The following is a 22,283-nucleotide window of genomic DNA, read 5'->3' on the forward strand; positions in this document are numbered from 1 at the left end:
CTCCGGGACAGAGGCGGGGGAACGCATGGGGCCAGACCCAGGGGTGCTTAGCGGCACGGGGACCTGTGGCCTTACCCTGGCTGTGACCCCCGAGCATGTGTGAGACTGTGGGGTAGTGTGGGCTGAGGCCACAGGTGGAGTGAGTTGGGGTTCCAGTGGCCAGGCCCTTTAAAAATGTTTTATTTTTAAAAATTGTGATAGAATGGCCAGATGCGGTGGCTCACACCTGTAATCCTAGCATTTGGGGAGACCAAGGTGGGTGGATCACAAGGTCAGGAGTTCGAGACCAGCCTGGCGAAGATGGTGAAACCCTGTCTCTACTAAAAATGCAAAAATTAGCTGGACATGGTGGTGCGTGCCTGTAATCCCAGCTACTTGGGAGGCTGAGGCAGGAGAATCGCTTGAACCCAGGAGGTGGAGGTTGCAGTGAGCTGAGATCACACCATTACACTCCAGCCTGGGTGACAGAGCAAGACTCTATCATCTCAAAAAAAAAAAAAAAAAGAAAAGAAAAGAAAAGAAAATTGTGATAAAATACAGATAACATGAAATTTACTGTCATCCTGATTCTTCGGTGTACATTCAGTGGCATTAGGCAGGTCACATTGCTATGCAGCCTTCACCACCGTCATCTCCAGAATGTCTCATCTTCCCAAGCTGAAGCTCTGTCCCCATGAAACACACACTCCCCGTCCCCCTTTCCCAGCCCCTGGGAACCACCACCCTTCCACTTTCTGTCTCTGTCAGTTTGAACTGTACTGCTTGGCATAAGGAGGATCCTACAGGATTTGTCCTTCTGTGACTGGCTTATTTCACTTGGGTCGTTCCCTCAAGGGCCATCCGTGTTGTAGCAGGTGTCAGAACGTCCTTCCTTTTCAAGGCTGAATAATATCCTGTTGTTTGGATGGCCCACGTTGTGTTTATCCAGCCAAACCTGTTTCTTATTTGGTGCTACTGCTGCTGCCGCTGGTGATGGTGATGATGAAGGTGATGGTGATGATGATGGTTATAGTGATGAAGGTGATGGTGATGATGGTGATGGTGTTGATGGTGATGGTGATGACGGTGATGGTGATGATGGGGATGGTGATGATGATGGTTATAGTGATGAAGGTGATGGTGATGACGGTGATGGTGATGATGAAGGTGATGGTGATGAAGGTGATGTGATGTCAATGGTGATGGTGAAGGTGATGAGAGTGACAGTGATGCTGGAGATGATGGTGATGGTGGTGGTGATAATGCTGACCATGAAGGTGATGATAGTGTTGATCATGATGGTCATGGGGAAAACCGTGATGGTTGTGGTGATGGTGATGATGGTGTGTTAGTGATAATGATGGTAGAAGTGGTAACGGTGATGGTGAAGGTGATGAGGCGATGAAATGTAAATATGGTGATGATGGTGGTTTTGATGTTGATAATGAGATGGTGCGGATGGTGATGATGATGAAGGTGATGAAGGTGATGATAGTGATGATGATGATGGTCATGGTGAAGATGCCGATGATGCTTGTAATGGTGATGATGGTGAGATGGTGATAATGATGGTGGTGGAGGTGGTGAGGTGATGAAATGCTGAACATGGTGATGATGGTGATGATGAAGGTGATGGTGATGATAGTGATGATGAGATGGTGAGGATGGTGATGATGATGTCATGGTGATGTTCAGGGTCATGATAGTGATGATGATGGTCATGATGAAGATGGTGATGATGGTGGTGAGGTGATGAAATGCTGAACATGGTGATGATGGTGATGATGAAGGTGATGGTGGTGGTGGTGATGAGATGGTGAGGATGGTGATGATGATGAAGGTGATGATAGTGATGATGATCATCATGGTCATGGTGAAGATGGCCATGGTGGTGGTGGTTGTGGTGATGGTGGAGGTGATGAGATGGTGAGGATGGTGATGATGATGAAGGTGATGATAAAGGTGGTAACTAACACTTTTTTAGCTTTCATTCTGTCTCAAACGTTTATTTCCATATTTAACTCATTTAATCCTTATGAGTCTCTGAGGTTATCACCATTATCATCCCAATTTTTCTGGTGAGAAAACACACTGAGAGGAAAATTCCGTGAGTTCAGACCTCACCAGCTGATAACCCCCAGCCTTTTGCAGATGGTAAAGCCCTTGGCAATGTTCCAGGGGTACCCACATCCTTGCCTAAATCTCTCCAGGACCTGGTGGATTCTGGATAAATTTACTTTACGTGGGTAAACTGACGCTTGGAGAAGTGAGGTAGCATGTCCTCTGCCATCCAGCCGAGTCTGAAGTCCAGACCCTCATGGAGCCCGAGCTACCACAGTCAAGCAGTGCGGTTCACACGGGCCCAGAAAACGTCCCATGTGCCTCATCCATCCTGCTGAGTCCTTCAGAAACTCCCCACAGTGACCAGACCAGTTTTAAATAGCAATTCAGGCAAGATAAAAATCAGTGAATTTGCTGCCATGGGAGGTTTCTTTCACCTTTTGCTCAGCTCTTTTGGTTGGGGACGGCACTCTTGACTGTCCTGGATGTATATATAGCCTCTCTGAGCACGAGACTCTCCCTGGGTAGACGGGCAGTGTCCGAGGAGCTGATGCCCTGGCGTGGTGTTGGGGCTGGGCTTTGAAGGGGGCTGAGGCAGCAATGTGTTCTTCCTTGAGTGCTTCATGAAGGACTCCAGGGAGGTGGCAGCTGGCTGTGGCTACACTTGGGTCACCTGCTCTTCTTTGGATCCGAGGGATCCATTACATAGTACTAAGACCAGTGTTTGTGCTCCCCCTTGGCGTCCTGGATTTCCAGAAAGATCTGGTGCTGGAGACATCCAAGCTGAACACCTTTGGTGCCCCAAGAGCCACTAAAGGATGCCCCACACCCCAGCCCGCTCTTCAGTATCCAAGAGCACATGTGGTCCGTGAGGGACAGCCAGAGTGTCTGTTGGAATTATTCTGGTCTTATTCTCGCCTCTTGCTAAACCCTGAAGGAGTGAAATGAAGCGGGTGGTTAGATTGTACCCTCCTTCCACTCCTGGCTGAGCAAGTTCAAACCATCCCTCCTTGGGTGGAAGCTCAGGAAGTCGCCGGCAGGTAGATGCAAACGCCTGTCATTTGTCAGTCCTGGGTTCCCAGACAGTGGCTCCCAGGGAGAGCAGCTCGATAAATCTCCACTCAGGGGCAGTGAAAACACACCCCTGGGTCCCCCTCTCGGATGCAAGGTCAGGGGGCATCCACATGCAACACCTCCTCCCTTCGAAGTTGACGTGCTCGTCTCAGGAGTTCACTCTGGAAGCGCTTTCGGGGGCCAGGCCCTGCCCTGGGCCCTGGGCATGTTGGCCCTGGCCAACAGATCCCACCTCCCCTGAGTTGCGATGAGTTTTAGATGCATCCGGGTATTGCCAGAGTCGCTGTTGGCACCCTGGGGAGTTTCTGGGGGTGCTGCAGGAAGAGCCCCTCCAGGCTGAGGGAGCGGTGTGTGCAGAGGCACAGAGGTGTCACTGTGGCTGGACTCGAGGGCCTGAGTGTAGGGGGCGGGGAGGTGAGTGTGGTGCCACTGCCCACATGGAGAGGGCATGGGCTTGCCTGGAAGGTGACGGAAAACTTCAAGCCACGGAGACAGCTCCAGGATTGCTGGGAACACACAGTCCTTCCAGAGGGAACCAGGGTGGAGGTTGAGGCTGGCCATGGAGCCATGGGAGGACCTGGGAGGAGCCCTGAGACTGGACGGGCTGAAGCTGGAGGTGGTTGCCGAATTGTCAATGGAGGAGGCTGGAGCCAGGCCAAGCTCGAAAGCACTTTCTACCTCTTTAGAACATATACAGCAAGTTTGCAGCCATGCACACCAAGGCACATAGTAACCCACGCACACACATGCACATACACACGCCCAGAATCCATGCACACACACAGATCCGTGTGCACATGGACACACACAGGCACACCTGCACGCACACACACACATCTCAGTGCACATACTTGCATACCCATGCACGTGCTGACAGGCACACTCTGACACACATGCGTGTCCACACACCCATGCTCACTGACCCATGGACACATGGACATATGCACATGTCCACACCTGTGCATACACTCACACATGTCCACATCAGTTAACACACATGTACACACCCATGCACACAGACATGCGTGCATGCACACCTGAGCACACACGTACATACACAGTGCATACACATACCTGGGGCCAAGACATCTCAGCTGGGGCCAGGACATCTCAGCTGGGGCCAGGACATCTCAGCTGGGGTCTGAGTATCTCCACTGGGGCCAGGACATCTCAGCTGGGATCTGAGTATCTCCACTGGGTCAGGACATCTCAGCTGGGGCCAGGACATCTCAGCTGGGGTCTGAGTATCTCCACTGGGGTCTGGGCATCTCCGCTGGGGTCAGGTTATCCCCGCTGGGGTCAAGACATCCAGGCTAGGGGTCAGCATAAAGTCCTGGTTGCAGGCATGGACCTCGAGGGCTTGCGAAGGAGATCCAGGGAGGAAATGAACAGCTGAAGGGAAGAGGGAATGTTGCTGGCCTCAGAGCTGTGATGGGCAGATTGATTGTGATCCACGTGTGACAAGACCCTCTTAGACCTCTTTCTGGAACCTGGGGCAACCTTGCAGATGGAGGGGCAGTGATGGAGGAAAGGGTGTGAGGCTCGGGAGGCGAGGTCTCAGCCATCCTCCAGGAGATGGGAGCAGGCCTGGGAGAGGGCTGGAAGGTCCATGTGTCCAGATTCTGCAGGAGGCAGAATCCTCAGTGCTGGTGACCCCTGGCTGGGAGATGAGGCCGAGGGAGGTGTCCAGGCTCCAGGCCACTCTCCTAAGCCCTGCCATCACCTGCGAGAAGTCCTGTGGACAGAGATGCCTAGCCGGGGCAGACGAAGAGTTGGGTCGTGCCTGTCGAGCTGGAGGTGACTGGGCCCTCACTCGGATGGACACTTGGGGTTGAAGCCACGTGGACCTCATGCGGGGCTGTGATGGGCAGTGAGCTCCCCCTCCCACCCTGAGAGGTGCCTCCCCACCTAGCAGGCGGCAGGAGCCTCTGTAGCCTGGGGTCTGTGCTCGCCCTGGTTCCCCGGGACCTGCAGAGACTCCCAAGCAGATGGCCAGGAGTAACTGGGCCATGGAAGGGCGTTGAGGGCAGGGCCCTAGCAGCCACATGCCCTTCCTCCTTCCGTACTTGGCACCCAACCACATCTCATGCCCTCCGGCCGCACTGGGTCCACCCACCAGAGCTTCCATGACAGCCACGTGGGTCCCGGGACGGACAGTGCCCGGTTGCAGAGAGAACCGAGCGAATAACTGGTTTGCAGAAGGGAAGTCTCGTCCCACACGGGGCCGGGCCTGCCTCACTCTGGCATGCAGGCGGGGGCAGACACAGCCCTGCACCTGTTCCTGCCCCAAGCCCTGGCGCCGACTTCCACGGGAACAGCTTGTTTTCCCACAGAAGCTGCTGGACCATGCCTTTGCTGGGCCCCAGACCTCACGGATGATCTATTAAACGTTGGCACAGGAGCTGACCTTGGGCAGCTCACCAGCTGAAGTGTGTTTTCGCTGCCGTTCCGAGGACAGTTTGAAGCCCCGGCTATGTGACGTGCACAAGCGCCGATTCAGCCGACCGGGCCTGAGGAGCAGGCGAGGGGCTGTTGCAGGGAAGTGGCTCAGCCTTTCTAAACAAACAGCAGGAGCAGCAGCTCGGCCACCCCCAAGGCCCCCGGAGCCCGCCCCCAGCTCAGGAGTGCTCCACGTCACCTGAGGGAGAAGGGGATCTGGGCGGAAGGGAGTTTCAAGTGAAGTTGCCTTCCGCGTGGGAAAAACAGTTATTCCAACGATCGGTTTAAAAAGAAAAAAATGCATCCGTGGAGTTTATTTATTCAGGGGAAATCACAGAGCTGCCTGGGAGTGCTTTAGAGGCCGGGGCTGCATGTGTGCATAGGTGTGTGTGCCTGTGCTTGTGCGTGTGTGTGCACCTAGGTAAGCATGTGTGCACAGGTGTGTGTGTGTGCCTGTGTGTGCACAGGATTGTGTCTGTGTGCCTGTTTGTGTGTGTGTGCCTGTGCGTGCACATGTGTGTGTGCACAGGTGTGTGTGCCTGTTTTTGTGTATGTGTGGACAGGTGTATGTGTATGTGTGTGGATACGTGTGTGTGCACAGGGATGTGTGCCTGTGTGTGTGTGCACATGTGTGGGGTGTGTGCATGTGTATATTCATGTACCAGTGTGTGTGTGCGCACAGGTGTGTGTGCCTGTTTGTGCATGTGTGCACAGGTGTATATTTATGTGTGTACATGTGTGTATGTACCAGTGTGTGCACAGGTGTGTGCTTGTGTGTGTGCACAGGTGTGTGTGCCTGTGTGTGCATATGTACGCAGGTGTTTGTGTGCACAATACGCACCCATGTGTTTGTGTTTGCACACGTGTGTGCGTGTATAGGATTCTGCTTCTGCCTAAGTCCAGAAGCACACAGGCAGGCAGTGTGTGCACGTGAAATGTAAAGGCACTGGAGGAAGCCCGAATTTTCCAGGCTCTGAGGAGTCCCACTGGAGGGAGGTGCGTGTCATGGCCGCTGTGGCCGAGACTGGGCATTTGGTGTCTGTTCACTCTTAGGTTCACCCAAGACTGCTGCCCTCTTGGTGACTGTCTCATTCGTTGTGCGTGGAACTATGCCTGGAGCTGGGATCATTTGGCCTCATCACCGCTCTGTAGCGTTGGCTGGCGTTGTCCCATTTTATAGATGAGGCAGCTGAGGCTGGAGACGTTATGGGCCTCTCCTGAGACTGGCCGGCGCACTGCAGAGCTGGGGCGGACCCAGACTCTTTGGCTCTTGGTTTGCAGCCTGATTTTGGTGCTGATGGCGCGCCCCAAAGTGCAGGACAGGAGCCTCCTCTGTCCCATTCATTCCTGGCTGGGTCAGAAGGAAGGTGGGGTGGAGCTTGTGTGTTGAGCGCCTTTCTAGCTCCTGCCTAGCTGTGCTTAATCTTTTAGTTACTTTTTAATTTATGGAAAGTGATACCAGTTCCCATTTATGTTAGTGATACTAAGTTTCTTTTAAACTAATTCTTTGTATTAGTTCATTCTCACCGCTATGAAGAAATACCTGAGGCTGGGTAATTTATAAAGAAAAGACGTTTAATCAACTCCCGATTCTGCCTGGCTGGGAGGGCCTCAGGAAACCTACAATCATGGTGGGAGGCACCTCTTCACAGGGTGGCAGGAAAGAGAATGAAAGCTGAGCAAAGCGGGGAAAGCCCCTTCTAAAACCGTCACTCCCATGGTTCAGTGACGTCCCCCCACGACACGTGGGGATTATGGGAGCTACAATTCAAGATGAGATTTGGGTGGGGACACGGCTAAACGGTGTCATAATTAGAGACAGTCCTGCTTTGTTCGCCAGGCTGGTCTCCAATGCCTGGGCTCAAGTGATCCTCCTGCCTCAGCCTCCTGAGTAGCTGGGACCACAGGCACCACTATGCCCAGCTAATTTACTTTTCGTAGGGATGGGGTCTCACCATGTTGCCCAGTCTCAAGCAATCCTCCTTCCTTGGCCTCCCAAAGCATTGGGATTACAGGTGTGAACCACCATGCCCAGCCTAAAATATTTATTTAAATAAAATCGACATATTTGCCTCCCCTAGAACTTCGCGTAAGGGACTTGGGGTGTATGTGCCTTTTCCTGGCCTCCCTCACTCCGTGGCGTGTCTCAGGACTCCTGCTCACTGCCTGCACACGAATGTGGCGTCCCTATAGGAAGGGATTGGCTTCCTCACGTGTCTCCTCCTGGGGAGTGTCTGGGCAGTCTCTGTTCTGGACTGTGAGCACAGCGGGCTTGGGATCTGGTACCCGCCTGGCGTCGGCCCCAGATCAGGGTCCTCTTGTACTGGGGAGCCATCCTGCACCACTAGGGGCTTGTGCCAGGCACGCAAAAGTGCAGCCATCAGCCCTGACATGGAGCAGACCCCTGCTGACTGCCCGAGCTCCTGCCCCGGCCATGCCCCCTGCTCCAGCCTCTTCTCCCAGCGGAGGCACCAGCCCCTCTCTCAGCCTGGGACGCAGCCCCAGGTCTTCTCCGGCTGGCTCCTCCTGCCCGTGAGGTCTCAGCTCAGAGGCCACTTTGCTGGTGGCTGGCCCTTCACTGGCTACCCCCGGATGGATTCTCGGCTCTCCCGTCGTCAGGCACCTGTAGGCTGTGGGTTGCCTCTGCCTCCCCTCCAGGTGCCAAGTCCTGGTGCTAGCAGGGGTGTGGATTCCTCGTTCACGGTCGTAGCCAGCCCTAGAGCAGAAGTGACTGAAGGCATGCCTGGAAGAACAGACCAAAGGGAGATGCCTTGGCGACTCCGAGGAGGCAAAGAAGCTGTGTCCGCGGGAACTGGGCCGGGGCAGGGCCGCTGTCCACGCCCCCGGAGCACTGGACCCAAGGGGAGGGACCCCGACTCCCCATCTGCTCCCAGCTCTGTGATCCGACTGACCTCTGAGCCAAAGTGTTGGAGGCTCACGGCTAGGCGAGGGGGCCCTGCCTTCCAGGGGTGCTGATGCTAAGACTCGCTGGGTTTCCCTCCTCCTCCTCCTCACCTTCTGCTTGTTCTTTTTTTTTTTTTTTTGAGATGGACTTTTGCCCTTGTTGCCCAGGCTGGAGTGCAGTGGTGCGATGTCTGCTCACTGCAATCTCTGTCTCCCGGGTTCATTCGATTCTCCTGCCTCAGGTTTGCCCTTGTTGCCCAGGCTGGTCTCGAGCTCCTAATCTCAGGTGAACAGCCCACCTCGGCCTCCCAAATGCCGGGATTATATTCGTGAGCCACCGCACCCAGCCTGATTTTCCTTCTGATCAAAGTCATGCCTGCCCATTGTAGACAATCAAAAAGTTGATTTCGGTTTTGACTTTTAGGAAAATTGTAGTTTTACTATTTTTTTTCTTCTTTGTTTTTTTTTTTTTTTTTTTTTTTTTCCCGAGACAGGGTCTAGTTCTGTTGCCCAGGCTGGAGTGCAGTGGTGCAATCGTAGCTCACTGCAGCCTTGACCTCCTGGGCTCAAGCGATCCTCCCACCTCAGCCTCCTGAGTAGCTGGGACCACAGGCACGTGCCACCACACGCCAGCATTTTTGTGTATTTTTTTTTTTTTTTTTTTTTTTGCAGAGACGGGGTCTCACTATGTTGCCCAGGCTGGTCTTAAACTCCTGGCCTCAAGCGATCCTCCCACCTCAGCGTCCCAAAGTGCTGGGATTACAGGCGTGAGCCGCCACGTCTGACCTGATTTTGTAGGAAATTTAAAAAAAAAATCGAAGTAGTTGCAAGGAAAATGAACCCTCTGTGATTCCCCTGCTGCGGACAACGGGCAGGCAGGACGTTCCGCGGCGCCTCCTCCCAGGTTTGTGTCACTGGGTTATTTTTAGAGTCGGGTTAGAATCAATGTGAGAAAATTGGGGAGTATGACCTAGAGTTTTGGCAAAGCGTGTTTTTCCAGCCCAAAAAAAAACCCAGACTCTCAATCCTCCTGAGAGTGTCTGTGCTGCCTCATGGCAGTCTGGGAAGTGGAGTTGGATGGGAGCGTTTATTTCCAGGCTTTCGAGGGCTTGGGAGACCGTGGCGCATCTCAGGCTGGGCTGCCTGGAAACTGAGGGTACGTGGTGGTTGCAGCAGCCGCCCGTGTCATGGAAGTGCTGACCTCCACCAGCCGGAGGTCGGTACCCGTCCTGGTCCGTGTCTGTACCGTTTCTCCAACTCTGCTGTCCCCTATCTCCCTGCTCTTGGACTCAAGCATCTGGCACAGATGTCCATGGGTGGGCAGGCACAGGTTGGGGACTGTCATCACTGTCAGAGTGCAGGGTGGTGTATCAGCTAGGGAGAGAGGCCGAGCTGCCGTAACAAACAGTCCCTGCAACAGTGTGGTGGAAAGAACAGAGAAATGTCTCCCTTTCCTGAGAAGCAATGGTTGTGTGTGTCAAGTGGATGAGTGTCTGTCCTGTGTGGCCCTCCTGACTCGTGGTGTGTTGAGATGTGCAGAGGGGATTTGAACCCAGGTCTGCTGGACTCGGAGGGTCCTGCCCCTTTCCCTCCTTGGCTGCTGATCCTGGTGGAGATGGGAGGGCAGGAGGAGGGAGTCCCGTGGCCACCAGGCTCCGCTGAGGAGACCATCCCCTCCTCCCAGCTCCTTCCTGACTCTGGCTAAAAAGGGAAGCTGCCCAGCCCAGGCCAGGGGTGAGAGGGGCTTTGCCTGGTTCTCTACAGCTGGGGTGGTGAAGCTGGGTTTGGGGGTGGCTGGGGTGGGGGGTGGGCGGGTTTGCTTTGTGGTCTCTGGGATGCCTCTGAAGGGTCAGTTTCCAGAGGTTTCCTCCGTGGCCTTAAACAGTGCCTGGTGCGTGGTAGGCATCCAGTTGCTCTTGCTGGGAAGCACAAACGCCCCCACCCCGAGCAGTGTTCTGATGAGGGGCTTCATGGTGGTCCTCACAAAGGCTTCGGGGTACAGGGTGGGCTGGGGGTGCCTGGGAGCTTGGAGAGATAGCCAGGAGCCAAGTGTCCTTGCAGTAAAATTCATGCTGGTTGCTCCCAGGGCAGATGCAAGAGGGAGACAGGGGCCTGGAGTAGAGGGGGATGAGCATGGACGGGATGAAGACAGCTTGTACCTGGCTGAGCCGCCAGATAGGGGGCGCCCGGGTGTGCATCGAGGTGGAGGGCCTGGCTACAAGCCCGCACCGCCTGGGTCTGCCTCCCAGACTCTCCTCTTGCCACAGCCTCGAGGCCGGCGCGCTGGCCTCCACCAGAGGTGGCCACAGCCTTAAGCAGATGCCATCTGCTCGTGGAGGTGGTGGGACTCCATCTGGCTCCACTTCTGTGTGGCGTGGCCAAGTTTCTCAACCTCTCTGGGTTTCCATCTGTGAAGTAGAGAAATTCACCGCCCCCCAACATGCAGGGGTCCCTGAAAGAGACCCCTGAAAGAAGGGGCAGGTGAAGCTGTGGGCTGCAGCTGCCCAGACGCTGGTCGGCCCCTCCCTGGCTGGGCTGGAGGGGAAGACAGCAGAGGTTTACAAACCACATCTCTCCAGAGCTTCAGAGAAGAGGCCATCCCGAAGGTGCTCATGCAGCCTTTCCCATCAGGGCGTGTGAAGATTGAGAATCCCCCGTTTAAAAAAGTATCTGCGTTGGCCAGGCGCAGTGGCTCACGCCTGTAATCCCAGCACTTTGGGAGGCTGAAGCGGGTGGATCACCTGTGGTTGGGAGTTCGAGAGCAGCCTGACCAACATGGAGAAACCCCGTCTCTACTAAAAACACAAAATTAGCTGGGCGTGGTGGTACATGCCTGTAATCCCAGCTACTTGGGAGGCTGAGGTGGGAGAATTGCTTGAACCCGGGAGGCGGAGGCTGCAGATAACAAGAGCAAAACTCCATCTCAAAAAAATAAAATTATCTGCATGGTAATTACGTCGTCTCATCCAACCTGCTGCCGATTTCCAGATGGCCTCTAGGAAATGCTGTCACTTAAAACCAGATTCCAGAGACGACGGAGCATGGCCAGTGTGCTCTTGTATCCAGACAGCCTGACAAGTGACAGAGCGTGACGTATCCGGGAGTGAGTGGCACAGCAGCCCCGTGGGGGCTCCCTGGACCCATCCCTGCCTCTTCGTTGCCAGCGGAATCCCAATCCTCAGCCCTCCCCAGAGCCAGGCACATCTAGTCCTATGGGTCGTATTCCCCAGCAACTGGTTTAGGGCAAGCGTGAGACCCAGTCTGGCCAATGAGGAGCAAGGGGACGTTTCCAGGAGTTTCTCTCTTTCTGCTGATGGTGTGGGGTGGCCTGTGGTGACTCCCTGAGTCATGGCAGCCTCTATGCCACCATGAGGGACCTCATTGAGGACTTTGCACCTCCCTGAGGTCCCAGAGCAGGAGGCGAGACCAAGGCTGGGTCCCTGCCTCACCTCCGAGCCACGGACTGAGCCTGGGAGCCCTCCCGTGTCTTCTGCTCTGTGGGAGAGGTTGGCTTTATTAGACCCGAGCAGCCTAAAGTTGGGTTTGCTGCTATGTGAGGTCAAAAGCAGCTGAGCCCGGGCACCATGGCCGACACCTATAATCCCAGTGCTTTGGGAGGCTGAGGCAGGCGGATCACAAGGTCAGAAGTTCGAGAACAGTCTGGCCAACATGGTGAAACGTATTTTGTAAAAAATACAAAAAGTAGCCTGGCGTGGTGGCGCGTGCTTGTACAGTCAGCTGCTCGGGAGGCCGAGGCGGGAGAATTGCTGGAACCCGGGAGGTGAAGGTTGCCACTGCACTGCAGGCTGGGCGACAGCAAGACTCCATCTAAAAAAAAAAAAGCAGCTGAACATGGCTCCACAGCCAGGCTTCCCCAAGTCATCCTGTGAATCAGGCCAGCAGGTTCATCGCCTGGATTCTGAGAGAGGAAAATAATTCCAGCCATAAAACATAAAACTGTTAAAAATGGCAACGAAGGAAATGTTCATTAACGTGTGTCCGCAAAGGTCAGTGCCATCGGCTATCGAGACAGCTAATGCCTCTCACAGCAGGTCTCCTGTGAAGGGGGTCGGCCTGCTCCAGACACCGTCTAACCGAGTTTTCTTACACCAGATTCTCAGAGTGGCCACAGCTTCGAAGACCAGGAGGCAGGGAATTTTCACCTATGGGAAGGCTGGGGCCAGTGGCCTCAGAGCCCACGCGTTTCACCCTCTGCCATTTGCTCCTGCATGGGCCCCAAAGCCCAGAGCTGTGCCTGGGACTGGCCTGAGCCACTGCCAGACCCCGGACTGGGAGGAGAGCCGGGAGGACGGCCGGGAGCTGCGCCGGTGGGTGGGGGCCCAAGGAGTCTCCCTCTCCCCAGTGCCTGGGTCTGAGTCTGTGGGCGCCTGGTCTACCCCTGGCCACGGTGGCGGCACTGAGCCGCCTGGTCTGTTGTTTACACGTCCTGCTCATCCGTCAGCTGGATTCATAAACACAGCAGAGGCCTGGGAGCCCAGTGGCCCCATTTCCGGAGCGGGGCCCAGGGCGGGGGTCTGACTCAAAGGGGCTGCCAATTGGGGCCTGGAGATTCCAGGCACGGCGGGCACCAGCAGGGTCTCCTGACCCGCGCCTCTCCCAGACTGTTGCTAGGTGGGAGTTACTCATTAACCCGGGCACAGCCTGGCTGACGTTTGATGAGGTCTGGGTGAGCCAGGTTGGACCGAGCCCACCTGGACACGAAATGTTCGTTCCCCGTGAGCGGGTGCTCTGAGAGGGCCGAGGTCTGCCAGGCCAGCCCGGCTGAGGGGACGTGGTCCCTGGGTACCCGGATGCTGCCGTTTCCCGACCCTGGAGGGCCAGGCTGCAGGTGCTGCCGCCTTCCTGGATCTCAGTTTCCCGGCTGTAAAATGGGACGGTGACATTCCTCACGCAGGCTACTCCTGCAGTAGACACAGGGCTCTACCTCTGGGGCCTGGGGACGGGTCAGAGCGTGGTGCCGAGAGTGGCTCAGAGTTGAATTTGAGAAGCGTCTGAGACCGACGGCCTGCCGGGCCCAGCTACAGGGCGACAGCCACCCACACCTGCGGGGGGAGTTTGGTGTTGGGGACGGGCCGTTTCTCTGGCTGCTCAGAGGAAGCCTCTGGAATGTTAGTGTTTGCCGTGGCTCTGGGCGTCGTGGGAGGATTCCTGGGTTCCTGGAAAGGGGCGTCTCAGGTGGGGAACAGCGACACGGCGGGGCCGCATCTCGCCACACAGCCCGCACTTTCCCTGTGCCAGGCCACGGCTTCCACACCCGGGGCCCTGGAGGGACGCCAGTCCAGAGGACGTTTGGCTTCTCCGGCCCAGGTGTTCGCAGGCTGAATCTCTACTGCTCAGCATGCTCTGCGGCGGTGCCCGGTGATATTCTGCCCGCGGCCTCTGTTAATAATTGATGTGGCAACCTGCAGACCCTCCCCACGTCCCTGCGGGGGGGGTGAGAGGGTGCTTAGCGGGTGTGTGACTCTGAGACGGCGGGCCCCCTGTCCCCGGCTGCCTGGACGTGCTCCCAGTCCTTGAAAGTTAATCCAAGGTTAGCTTGGAGCCTGCCGGCCCATGACAAAGATCCGGACCCCCAGGGGATGTCCCAGCGTGTCCCCACCCAGCCCCTCCGCTCACCTCGGCAAAGGCACAGGAGGCTGACTGAACAAAAGCGGGAGCTGGGCCAGGCCGGACGGTGGTCTCTGGGCGGGCCCCGCGGCGCTCGGACACCCTGGCCACAGGTGCCAGGAAGCAGAGAAGCAGCGGCATTGGGTGTGGTGGTGGCAGAGGCTCCCGGGGAAGGAGCAGGTGGGAGGTGGGGATTTGGGCGGTGGCCCCCTGCAGGGTGACCCCTCACGTTCGCCCCACCCCGTGCCCGCCTGGCAGCACTCACATCCCTCCGCCTCCACCTGCAGGGCACCGCATCCGTCCTCCAGCGCCGGTCCCCCAATGAGGAGTACGTGGAGGTGGGGCGCCTTGGGCCCTCTGACTACTTCGGTGAGTCCAGTGGGCCTCCCCTCCCTGGCACAGCTGTGGGTGTCTCATTCAGGGTCCTGTGAGGGTCCTGGAGGGAGGAGCTGCCGGGAGGCTTCCCTGGGGCCTTGTCAGGGGGCTTGGCTGAACCCCAGTGTGGCTGGAACAGAAGGCCCAGTCCTATTCCCCCAAATTGAGGTCCCACGGCCAGGCCTGGGTCCCCAGGAGCAACCAGCCCTGGATGTGGGTTCCTCAGAGGGTATTGCTTTGGGTGAGGCAGCCTCCCACTTCTGGGATGAGGGGGCACAGTGTAGCCATCAGCCACCCGCATTCCTGCAACTGGGGGTCTGGGTCCTGAGGGAGGCCTGGGCACACCTGGGTATTCCTGCAGGATTGCCCAAAAAAAGCGTAGGACAGGCCGGGCATAGTGGCTCATGCCTGTAACCCCAGCACTTTGGGAGGCCAAGGCGGGCGAGTCACAAGGTCAGGAGATCGAGACCATGCTGGCCAATTTGGTGAAACCCCGTCTCTACTAAAAATACAAAAAAAATTAGCTGGACGTGGTGGCGCGTGCCTGTAGTCCCAGCTACCTGGGAGACTGAGGCAGGAGAATCGCTTGAATCCGGGAGTTGGAGGAGGTTGCGGTGAGCTGAGATTGTGCCACTGCACTCCAGCCTGAGCAACAAGAGTGAGACTCCATCTCAAAAAAGTGCAGGACAAGGCCTAGCTAAACTTGAATTTCAGTTAATAAATAATTCATCAGCATAAGTGTATCCCAAATGTTTCCTGGGCTATACTTACGCTAAAAGTTGGATTGTTTGAAATTCGAACGTGCCTGGTGGTGGTTTTTCCTCTCCTCAAAGGGGGAGCAGCTTGCAGGGTCCTGGGCATCACCCCTCCCGGCTGCAGCCTCAGGACCCCCAGGCCTCCAGGCCAGGCCCTGACCTCTGTCTTCACCCCCCAGGGGAGATTGCGCTGCTGCTGAACCGGCCCCGGGCGGCCACCGTCGTGGCCCGGGGACCCCTCAAGTGCGTGAAGCTGGACAGGCCCCGCTTCGAGCGCGTGCTGGGCCCTTGCTCCGAGATCCTCAAGAGGAACATCCAGCGCTACAACAGCTTCATCTCCCTGACCGTCTGAGTGCAGCCCTGCCCCGCAGCCCCCGCTCCCCATGTGGCGGCCGTGCCGTGCTCGTCTGTGTCAGGGGCCCGGGAGACGCTGTGTGAGATGCAGGCCGGTGGGGCCGAGTCTCTGCGGCGTGAGGACTGCCCCTTCCCCGGACTCACTTTCTGGAATAAATAATCTTGTGCATTTCCAAATCAAAGGACAAGCGGACAAAACTCATCCCGAGAGCAAGGAAGGGACAGGCCAGCTTCCTCCCCACACATCTCCCGGGCTGCCTCTGCGGGCTCGTCCTGGGGGGCTCACCCAACCCTCCCAGTCTCCTGGAGATGCTTGAGTATCTCACCTCCCAGAATTAGGCCAGGACGCTGCCCCTGAGGCCTGGAGACCCGGTGAGATCAGGCCCCCAGATTGAGGTCCGAGTGTGGGCGAGATTGTGTCAAAAGGGGCTGTCCACAAGGGAGATCAGGCTGAGAGCAGGGAGTCAAGTCTGAAGAAAGAAGTTGAGGCCCCTCCCTCAAATGTGCACCCCTCCCCACCCCCTGCCACACCCCACCTCCCCAGAGGTCCCGCTGTGGATACCAGGGTGGGAGGGGCTCTGGGCTGTGAGGTTGATCTTGCCTGTAACTGGAGAGGAAGCCCGGTGCCGAGACAGGCAGGGCTCCTGCCTTGGGAGCCAGGGCCGTGGCCGCAGGTAGACCCCATTAGGCTGTGTTGGAAGTTCCGTTGGGAGGGGCTGGCAGGACTCCAGCGGTCTGTGCTCACTTTCTTAGGAAGCCCTTCCACGGCGGATTGGGCACACTGACAGATGCTTGAGGGTCCATGGCGTCTGCAGTCCCTGCCTGGGCCGACACCCGGGGCAAGAAGAAAACACGATTTAAGTTTGGGACTTGCCCAGATCCAGCGAGCTCGGCTGGGGGTCCCTGTTCTCTCAGAGTTGGGGGGTCCTGGAGACTGTCTGCTTCCACTTGTTTCTGAAGCAGTGTCTCGGAGACCTCGCCAGGGAGAGGAGAGATTTCTAAAACGCACTCTGATAAAGTCCCGGGATGTGCCCCTTCCCAGCCGCTCCCCGGCAGACACACCCAAGTCCCAGCCTCCAGGAGACCGGAGCTGGTGGCCTCCACTCCACGCCCCAGTTCTCATGATGTTAGGGAAAAACAGAAGTCAAGGCAGCCTCAGGCCCCACACACCTCCAGCTGATCAACCAACCTGACCCTTACTTGCGTCTTGGATCCAGCGGTGACGATGTGAGCCAGCCAGGCCCAAAGGGGTGAGGCCGGTGCAGAGAGCTTCCCAGTGGCTCCTGGGCGCCCCGAAAGACAAGTGGAGTCGTGCAGTTTCCTTGATGTCCCGTCCCGTGCGTGCGTCCGGGGAGGCTGTCCTTGGTCCAAGGCCGCCCCTCCCCTGCTGGCGGTTACAATGCGTGGGCCCCTCCCCGCCCAGCCCCGGCCGTGTCGCGTGTCTTCCCCTGCCTGTGATGTCCCTGTGGACCTGTGAGCCCTCCCCTCCTTATCTCCGCTCTGAATGCTGCATGAACCATTAAATGTACAATGAAGTACCTCTTCCCGGCTCGGGAGGCTTTGGTCTGAAGTCTTTTGTAGATAAGGGTTTTTTTCTTTTTCTTATTTTTTATGGTGGTAAAATATACATAACACAAAAGCCACCACTTGAACCACTTTTACGTGTCCAGTGCACGGCGTTATCCACATCACGGTGCAGCCGCCACGGCCAGCCCCTTTCGTTGTCCCAAGCGGAACTCTGCGCCCGTTAAACAGCAGCTCCTGCTCCGCAGCTCCCAGCCCCGGGGAGACACTCTCCCGCCTTCTGTAGCCCAGGGCACCCACACATTCTCCTCTCAGTGTTACCAGTATACATGAGGGTCCATGCTGCCCACTGCCATGTCCTGGGGTGGCCAAGTGGACGGGGCCCAGCTCCCTGTCTCTGCACTGCAAGCGTCCACAGGTGGTCCCAGGTGGCCCTGTTCCTTGTGGCTGTTTGTGGGCCCTGATGTGGACACCCAGATCCCAAGGCTGCCCTGGGAGGGGTCACGGTGTGTCCAGGGCCAGGGTGCTCTCAGCCTCTGGATGGGATGGTAAACTCGGGGTCCGAGGGCAGGCACAGCTCACTGGGGCACTGCAGGCTCCCGGGATCTCTTGCGAGCTGGGCTCTGAGTAGGCCTGCAGGAAGCATTGCAATAAATAAACAGCAGTGAATAAGCTAAGGGTCGTAGGAGAGAAAAGTTGGGAGCCTCAGGCTCTGACACCCACAGGCCAAAAACACGAACTTTGACACAAGTCTCACACCGTATGCAAAAATTAACGCGGATCACAGACTTCAACATCAACACAAAACTCTACAACTTTCAGAAAAAAAAGGAGAAACTCTTCTGGGAAATTGTTCTTAGACTTGACACCGGTCCATAAAAAGGAAATTTGATAAATTGGAATTCATCAAAATGAAAAACTGTTGCCCTGAAAACGACATCGTGAGGAAGATGAAAATACAAACCACGGACTGGAGAAAAAGATTTTTAAACCACGGGTTTCCTAGCGAGGACTAATGTCTAGCATCAGTAAAGAACTCTCAGCCGGGGGTGGTTCCCACGTGTCATCTCAGCACTTCGGGAGGCCAAGGCGGGTGTATCACAAGGTTAGGAGTTTGAGACCAGCCTGACCAACATGGTGACACTCCGTCTCTACTAAAAAAGCACAAAAATTGGCCAGGCGTAGTGACAGGTGCTTGTAGTCCCGTCTACTCGGGAGGCTGAGGCAGGAGAATCGCTTGAAACTGAGAGGCAGAGGTTGCAGTGAGCTGAGATCATGCCACCGCACTCCGGCCTAGGCGACAGAGCGAAACTGCCTCAAAAATAAATAAATAAATAAAAGAACTCTCAAATCTCAACCATAAACATGCAGACGATTCCACTAGGTTATGAAGAGGCACTTCCCCATGAGGACACGCAGATGGCGGTCAACACAGGGAAAGAGATCAGACCACTGACCGCTAGGAAAATGCAAATTAAAGCCACTGTAAGACACCCCGCACACCTGTGAGAATGGGTGGAATGAACAACAGCAGCACTCCGTCCTGGCCAGGGTGTAGAGGAAGGGTCGCTCAGACACTGCTTGTGGGAGCCCGAGATGGGACAGGCATTCTGGAAAACAGCTGGTAGTTTCTTAACAAAACAGAAACAACTAAGCGTGCAATTACCACACAACAGCAAACGGCATTCTCGGGCACCTGCCCCCGAGGGTGAAGAGATGCTCACGCAAACCTGCACACCCGTGAACACAGCAGCTTGACGCAGCCTCAAGCTGGAAACGATCATATCCTTCAGCGGGGAGAACAAACCGTGCTACACCCGTGCCCCGAAATGCTATTCGGCACCAAAAAGGAACTCGTGCTGTGCCCAGCGATCGGGAGGGAACTGTCAGCGAATGATGCTGAGTGAAAAGAGTCATACGCTGTCCAGTTCCATTTACACGACATTCTAGGGATACCCAAATCGGGGCCGGCAGCTGGGGAGGAGGTGGTGCGGCTATGAAAAGGTAGCTGGGCCGGGTGTGGAGGCTCACGCCTGTCACCCCAGCACTTTGGGACGCTGAGGCCGGTGGATCACTTGAGGTCAGGAGTTCAAGACCAGCCTGGCCAACATGGTGAAACCCCGTCTCTACTAAAAATACAAATTTTAGCTGGGTGTGGTGGTGGACGCCTGTAATCCCAGCACTTTGGGTGGCTGAGGTAGGCAGATCACCTGAGGTCAGGAGTTCAAGACCAGCCTGGCCAACACGGTGAAACCTCGTCTCTACTACAAATACAAAATTTGCCAGGTGTGCTGGTGGACACCTGCAATCCCAGCTACGTGGGAGGCCGAGGCAGGGGAATCGGTTGAACTCAGGAGGTGGAGGTTGCCGCGAGCCGAGATTGCGTCACTGCACTCCAGCCTGGGCAACAGAGCGAGACTTTGTCTAAAAAAAGAAAAGTAATGAAAAGTCAGCCGTAGCTGTTCTGTGGCTCGGGCATCCGTGTTGGGATCTGGCTGTGGTATGCTGAGGTCGCTCAGCAAGATGTTACCACTTGTGGTGTGGGCTGGGGGGGGACCTGGGTGAAGGATGCACCCGTCTCTCTGTATTCCTTTTGTTGTTGAGACAGGGTCTCCATTTGTCACCCAGGCTGGAATGCACCGTCGCGATCACAGCTTTCTGACGCCTTGACCGCCTGGGCTCAAGCGATCCTCCTGCCTCAGCCTCCCAAGCAGCTGGTGCTACAGACAGTCACCACCATGCCCAGCTAATTTTTTAATTTTTTTATTTAAAAGGCAAGGTCTCACTATGGTGCCCAGGCTGGTCTCAAACTTCTGGCCTCATGCAGTCCTGCCACCTCAGCCTCCTGAGACTGGGTTCACAGGCATGTGCTGCCATGCACAGCTAATGTATTTTTTTAATATTATTTATAGAGACGGAGCCTCACCATGTTTCTCAACCTCCTGGGCTCAAGTGATCCTCCCCCCTCAGCCTCCCAAAGTGCTGGAATTACAGGCATAAGCCACTGCACCCAGCCAGGACATATGTTTTCACTTGTCTTGGTTCAAAACTGAAGCATGGAACATAGTAAGTGTGTGTTTAACTTACAAGAAATTGCTGAACCCTTCCTCAAAGTGGCTGCACCACTTTGCCTTCCTGCCAGCAGTGTGGGGGTGTGGCAGGTGCCCCACGTCCTCACCAGCACTTGGTGTAATCAGGCTTTCTAATTTTGGCAGTTCTGATGAGTACAGTCCTATTTTGCTGTAGTTGTAAAGTGCATTTCCTGATGACGGGCGACGTGGAGCATCTCTTCATGTCTGTATTGATTGCAAATCTTCTTTTGTGAAATGTCTGCTCAAATCTTTTGCCCATTTACAAAAATTGGGCTGTCTTCTTACTAGGCTGGAGGAGGTCTTTATGTATTCTAGACACAGCCCCTTCGTCAGACGCATGCACCACACATACTTCCTCCCAGCCTGCAGCTGGCCTTTTATTTTCTCAAATGATGTCTTCTAAGTAGCAAAAGTCTTTAATTTTTGTAGAGTCCAATTTATCCACCTTTTGCTTTGTACTTTGTGGCTCGGTGTCCTCTTTAAAAAATTGCCGGACGAGGTGGCTCATGCCTGTGATCCCAGCACTTTGGGAGGCGGAGGTAGGAAGAAGTCCAGGAGTTTGAGCCTGGATAACATAGTGAGAGCCTATGCCTAAATAAATACATAAATAAATACATGTGTTTAAAATAGCCAGGAGTGGTGGTGCACACCTGTAGTCTCAGCTACTCGGGGCTGAGGCAGGAGGATTGCTGGAGTCCAGGAGGTCGAGGCTGTGGTGAGCTATGATCACATCACTGCACACCAGCCTGGGTGACAGAGTGAGACCTTGTCTCAGAAAAATAAATAAATAAAAATAAAAAATAATTTCCTGCTTCAAAGTGGCCAAGCAATGTTTACAGAACTCCCAACACGCACCTGGCACTGAGGTCGGCCCTAGGGGTACAGCAGAAAGCCGCTGCCTTGGGGCTGACGTTCTAGTGAAGGCGCCCCCTCCTCTGTCCTGAAGCCCCGTGAAAGCCCCCTTTCCAGCCCTGCAGGCCCTGCCCATGTTTCCCGCTGCCCTTGCTGTGTGAGTTTCTCCAAACTCCTTGGCATCTCTGTGCCTCGCCCTCCCCACTCTGAAGTAGCCTGGGAATGCACATCCCCTCTCCAGTGTGTCTGGAAGAGAATGAAGTGGGAACCTTCCCTTGCCCAAGAAGCCCTACCTGGGGTGGGCTCAGGTGGGGCCCAGGTGAGGCCTGGGTCTTGGGGCTGTGGTGCGGAGAGGAATGGGTGACCTGAGGCGGCCCCAGCCTCAGAGAGAGTCAGAGGCTGCTCTGCCTGGGGAGGCCATCTGGGAGCCCCGAACTCCTTGCCTGCCCTGCACAGTCTGACTCCCAGCATCCTGTGGGCCAGGTGTGAGGCTGCTAAATAGCAAAAGGCCCCATGCAAGGAACAGATGAGGAAACAGAGGCTCCAGCGTGCAGAGGTTGGCCGAGGGCCACCCAGACGGGTGCAACTGGGAACCCTGCTCCTCAGCCAGCCTGGCCCCACCTGCCTGTGTGGTGCCACCAACCAAGTCTCTGACGGACACAGCAGACATTGGGCCCTGGGGCGGGTCCCCAGGACTCGGTCTGGAGCCACTGAGAACATCCAGGATGGACAACCTCTCTGGTCTCTGCCCCTCGCTGGCTGTGGGGACAGGGAAACCACTTTCCCTGGGGAAAGAGGCAGTGGGGAACTCATACACCTTCCTGTCCTGTCCTGGCATCGCACTGGCTCACTTGTTCACCTGTTCATTCATTCATTCACTTGCTCATTCATTCATTCATTCATTCGTTTGTTCATTCATTGATTCATCTGTCCATGTGTTTAGCCATTCATTTATTTCTTCATTTATTAGTTCATTGCTTCCTTCACTCAATTATTCACTCATTCCCTGATTCCTTTTATAGTCTGAGCCCCTTTCACACGTTGCTGGCAGCTGGGAGGTGGCCTAGCTCTCCCCAGAGAGACAGTTTCCTGGAGGCTGGAATTCTGGCCAAAGGATTCCAAGGAGGATGGACCTTCTGTTGGGTCCAGAATCCAGCAGGTAACCATAGGCTCCTGTCACTATTCTAGATGCAGGGACTTTGCCTGGGGCCGCCCAGCCCTGCCTGATATGGGCCCCACGTCTGGA

General features: G+C 55.7%; 1 protein-coding gene across 2 annotated transcripts in view; it reads left to right on the plus strand.

Annotated features, from left to right (window-relative positions):
* PRKAR1B (protein kinase cAMP-dependent type I regulatory subunit beta) overlaps positions 1–17,120 on the plus strand; it is a 160,043-nt gene extending 142,923 nt beyond the window's left edge. For both annotated transcript variants that reach the window (XM_021676288.2, XM_012451554.3), the window contains exons 10-11: positions 14,373–14,454; positions 15,395–17,120. In XM_021676288.2, the coding sequence (XP_021531963.1) occupies positions 14,373–14,454; positions 15,395–15,567 (255 nt within the window). In that variant the 3' untranslated portion in view covers positions 15,568–17,120. The remainder of the gene's footprint in view (positions 1–14,372; positions 14,455–15,394) is intronic.
* Positions 17,121–22,283: the final 5,163 nt, after the last annotated feature.

Source organism: Aotus nancymaae, unplaced genomic scaffold, assembly GCF_030222135.1.
Source record: "Aotus nancymaae isolate 86718 unplaced genomic scaffold, 86718_ANA_hifiasm-v0.15.2.pri h1tg000015l_1, whole genome shotgun sequence".
In the NCBI taxonomy this organism is placed as follows: domain Eukaryota; kingdom Metazoa; phylum Chordata; class Mammalia; order Primates; family Aotidae; genus Aotus; species Aotus nancymaae.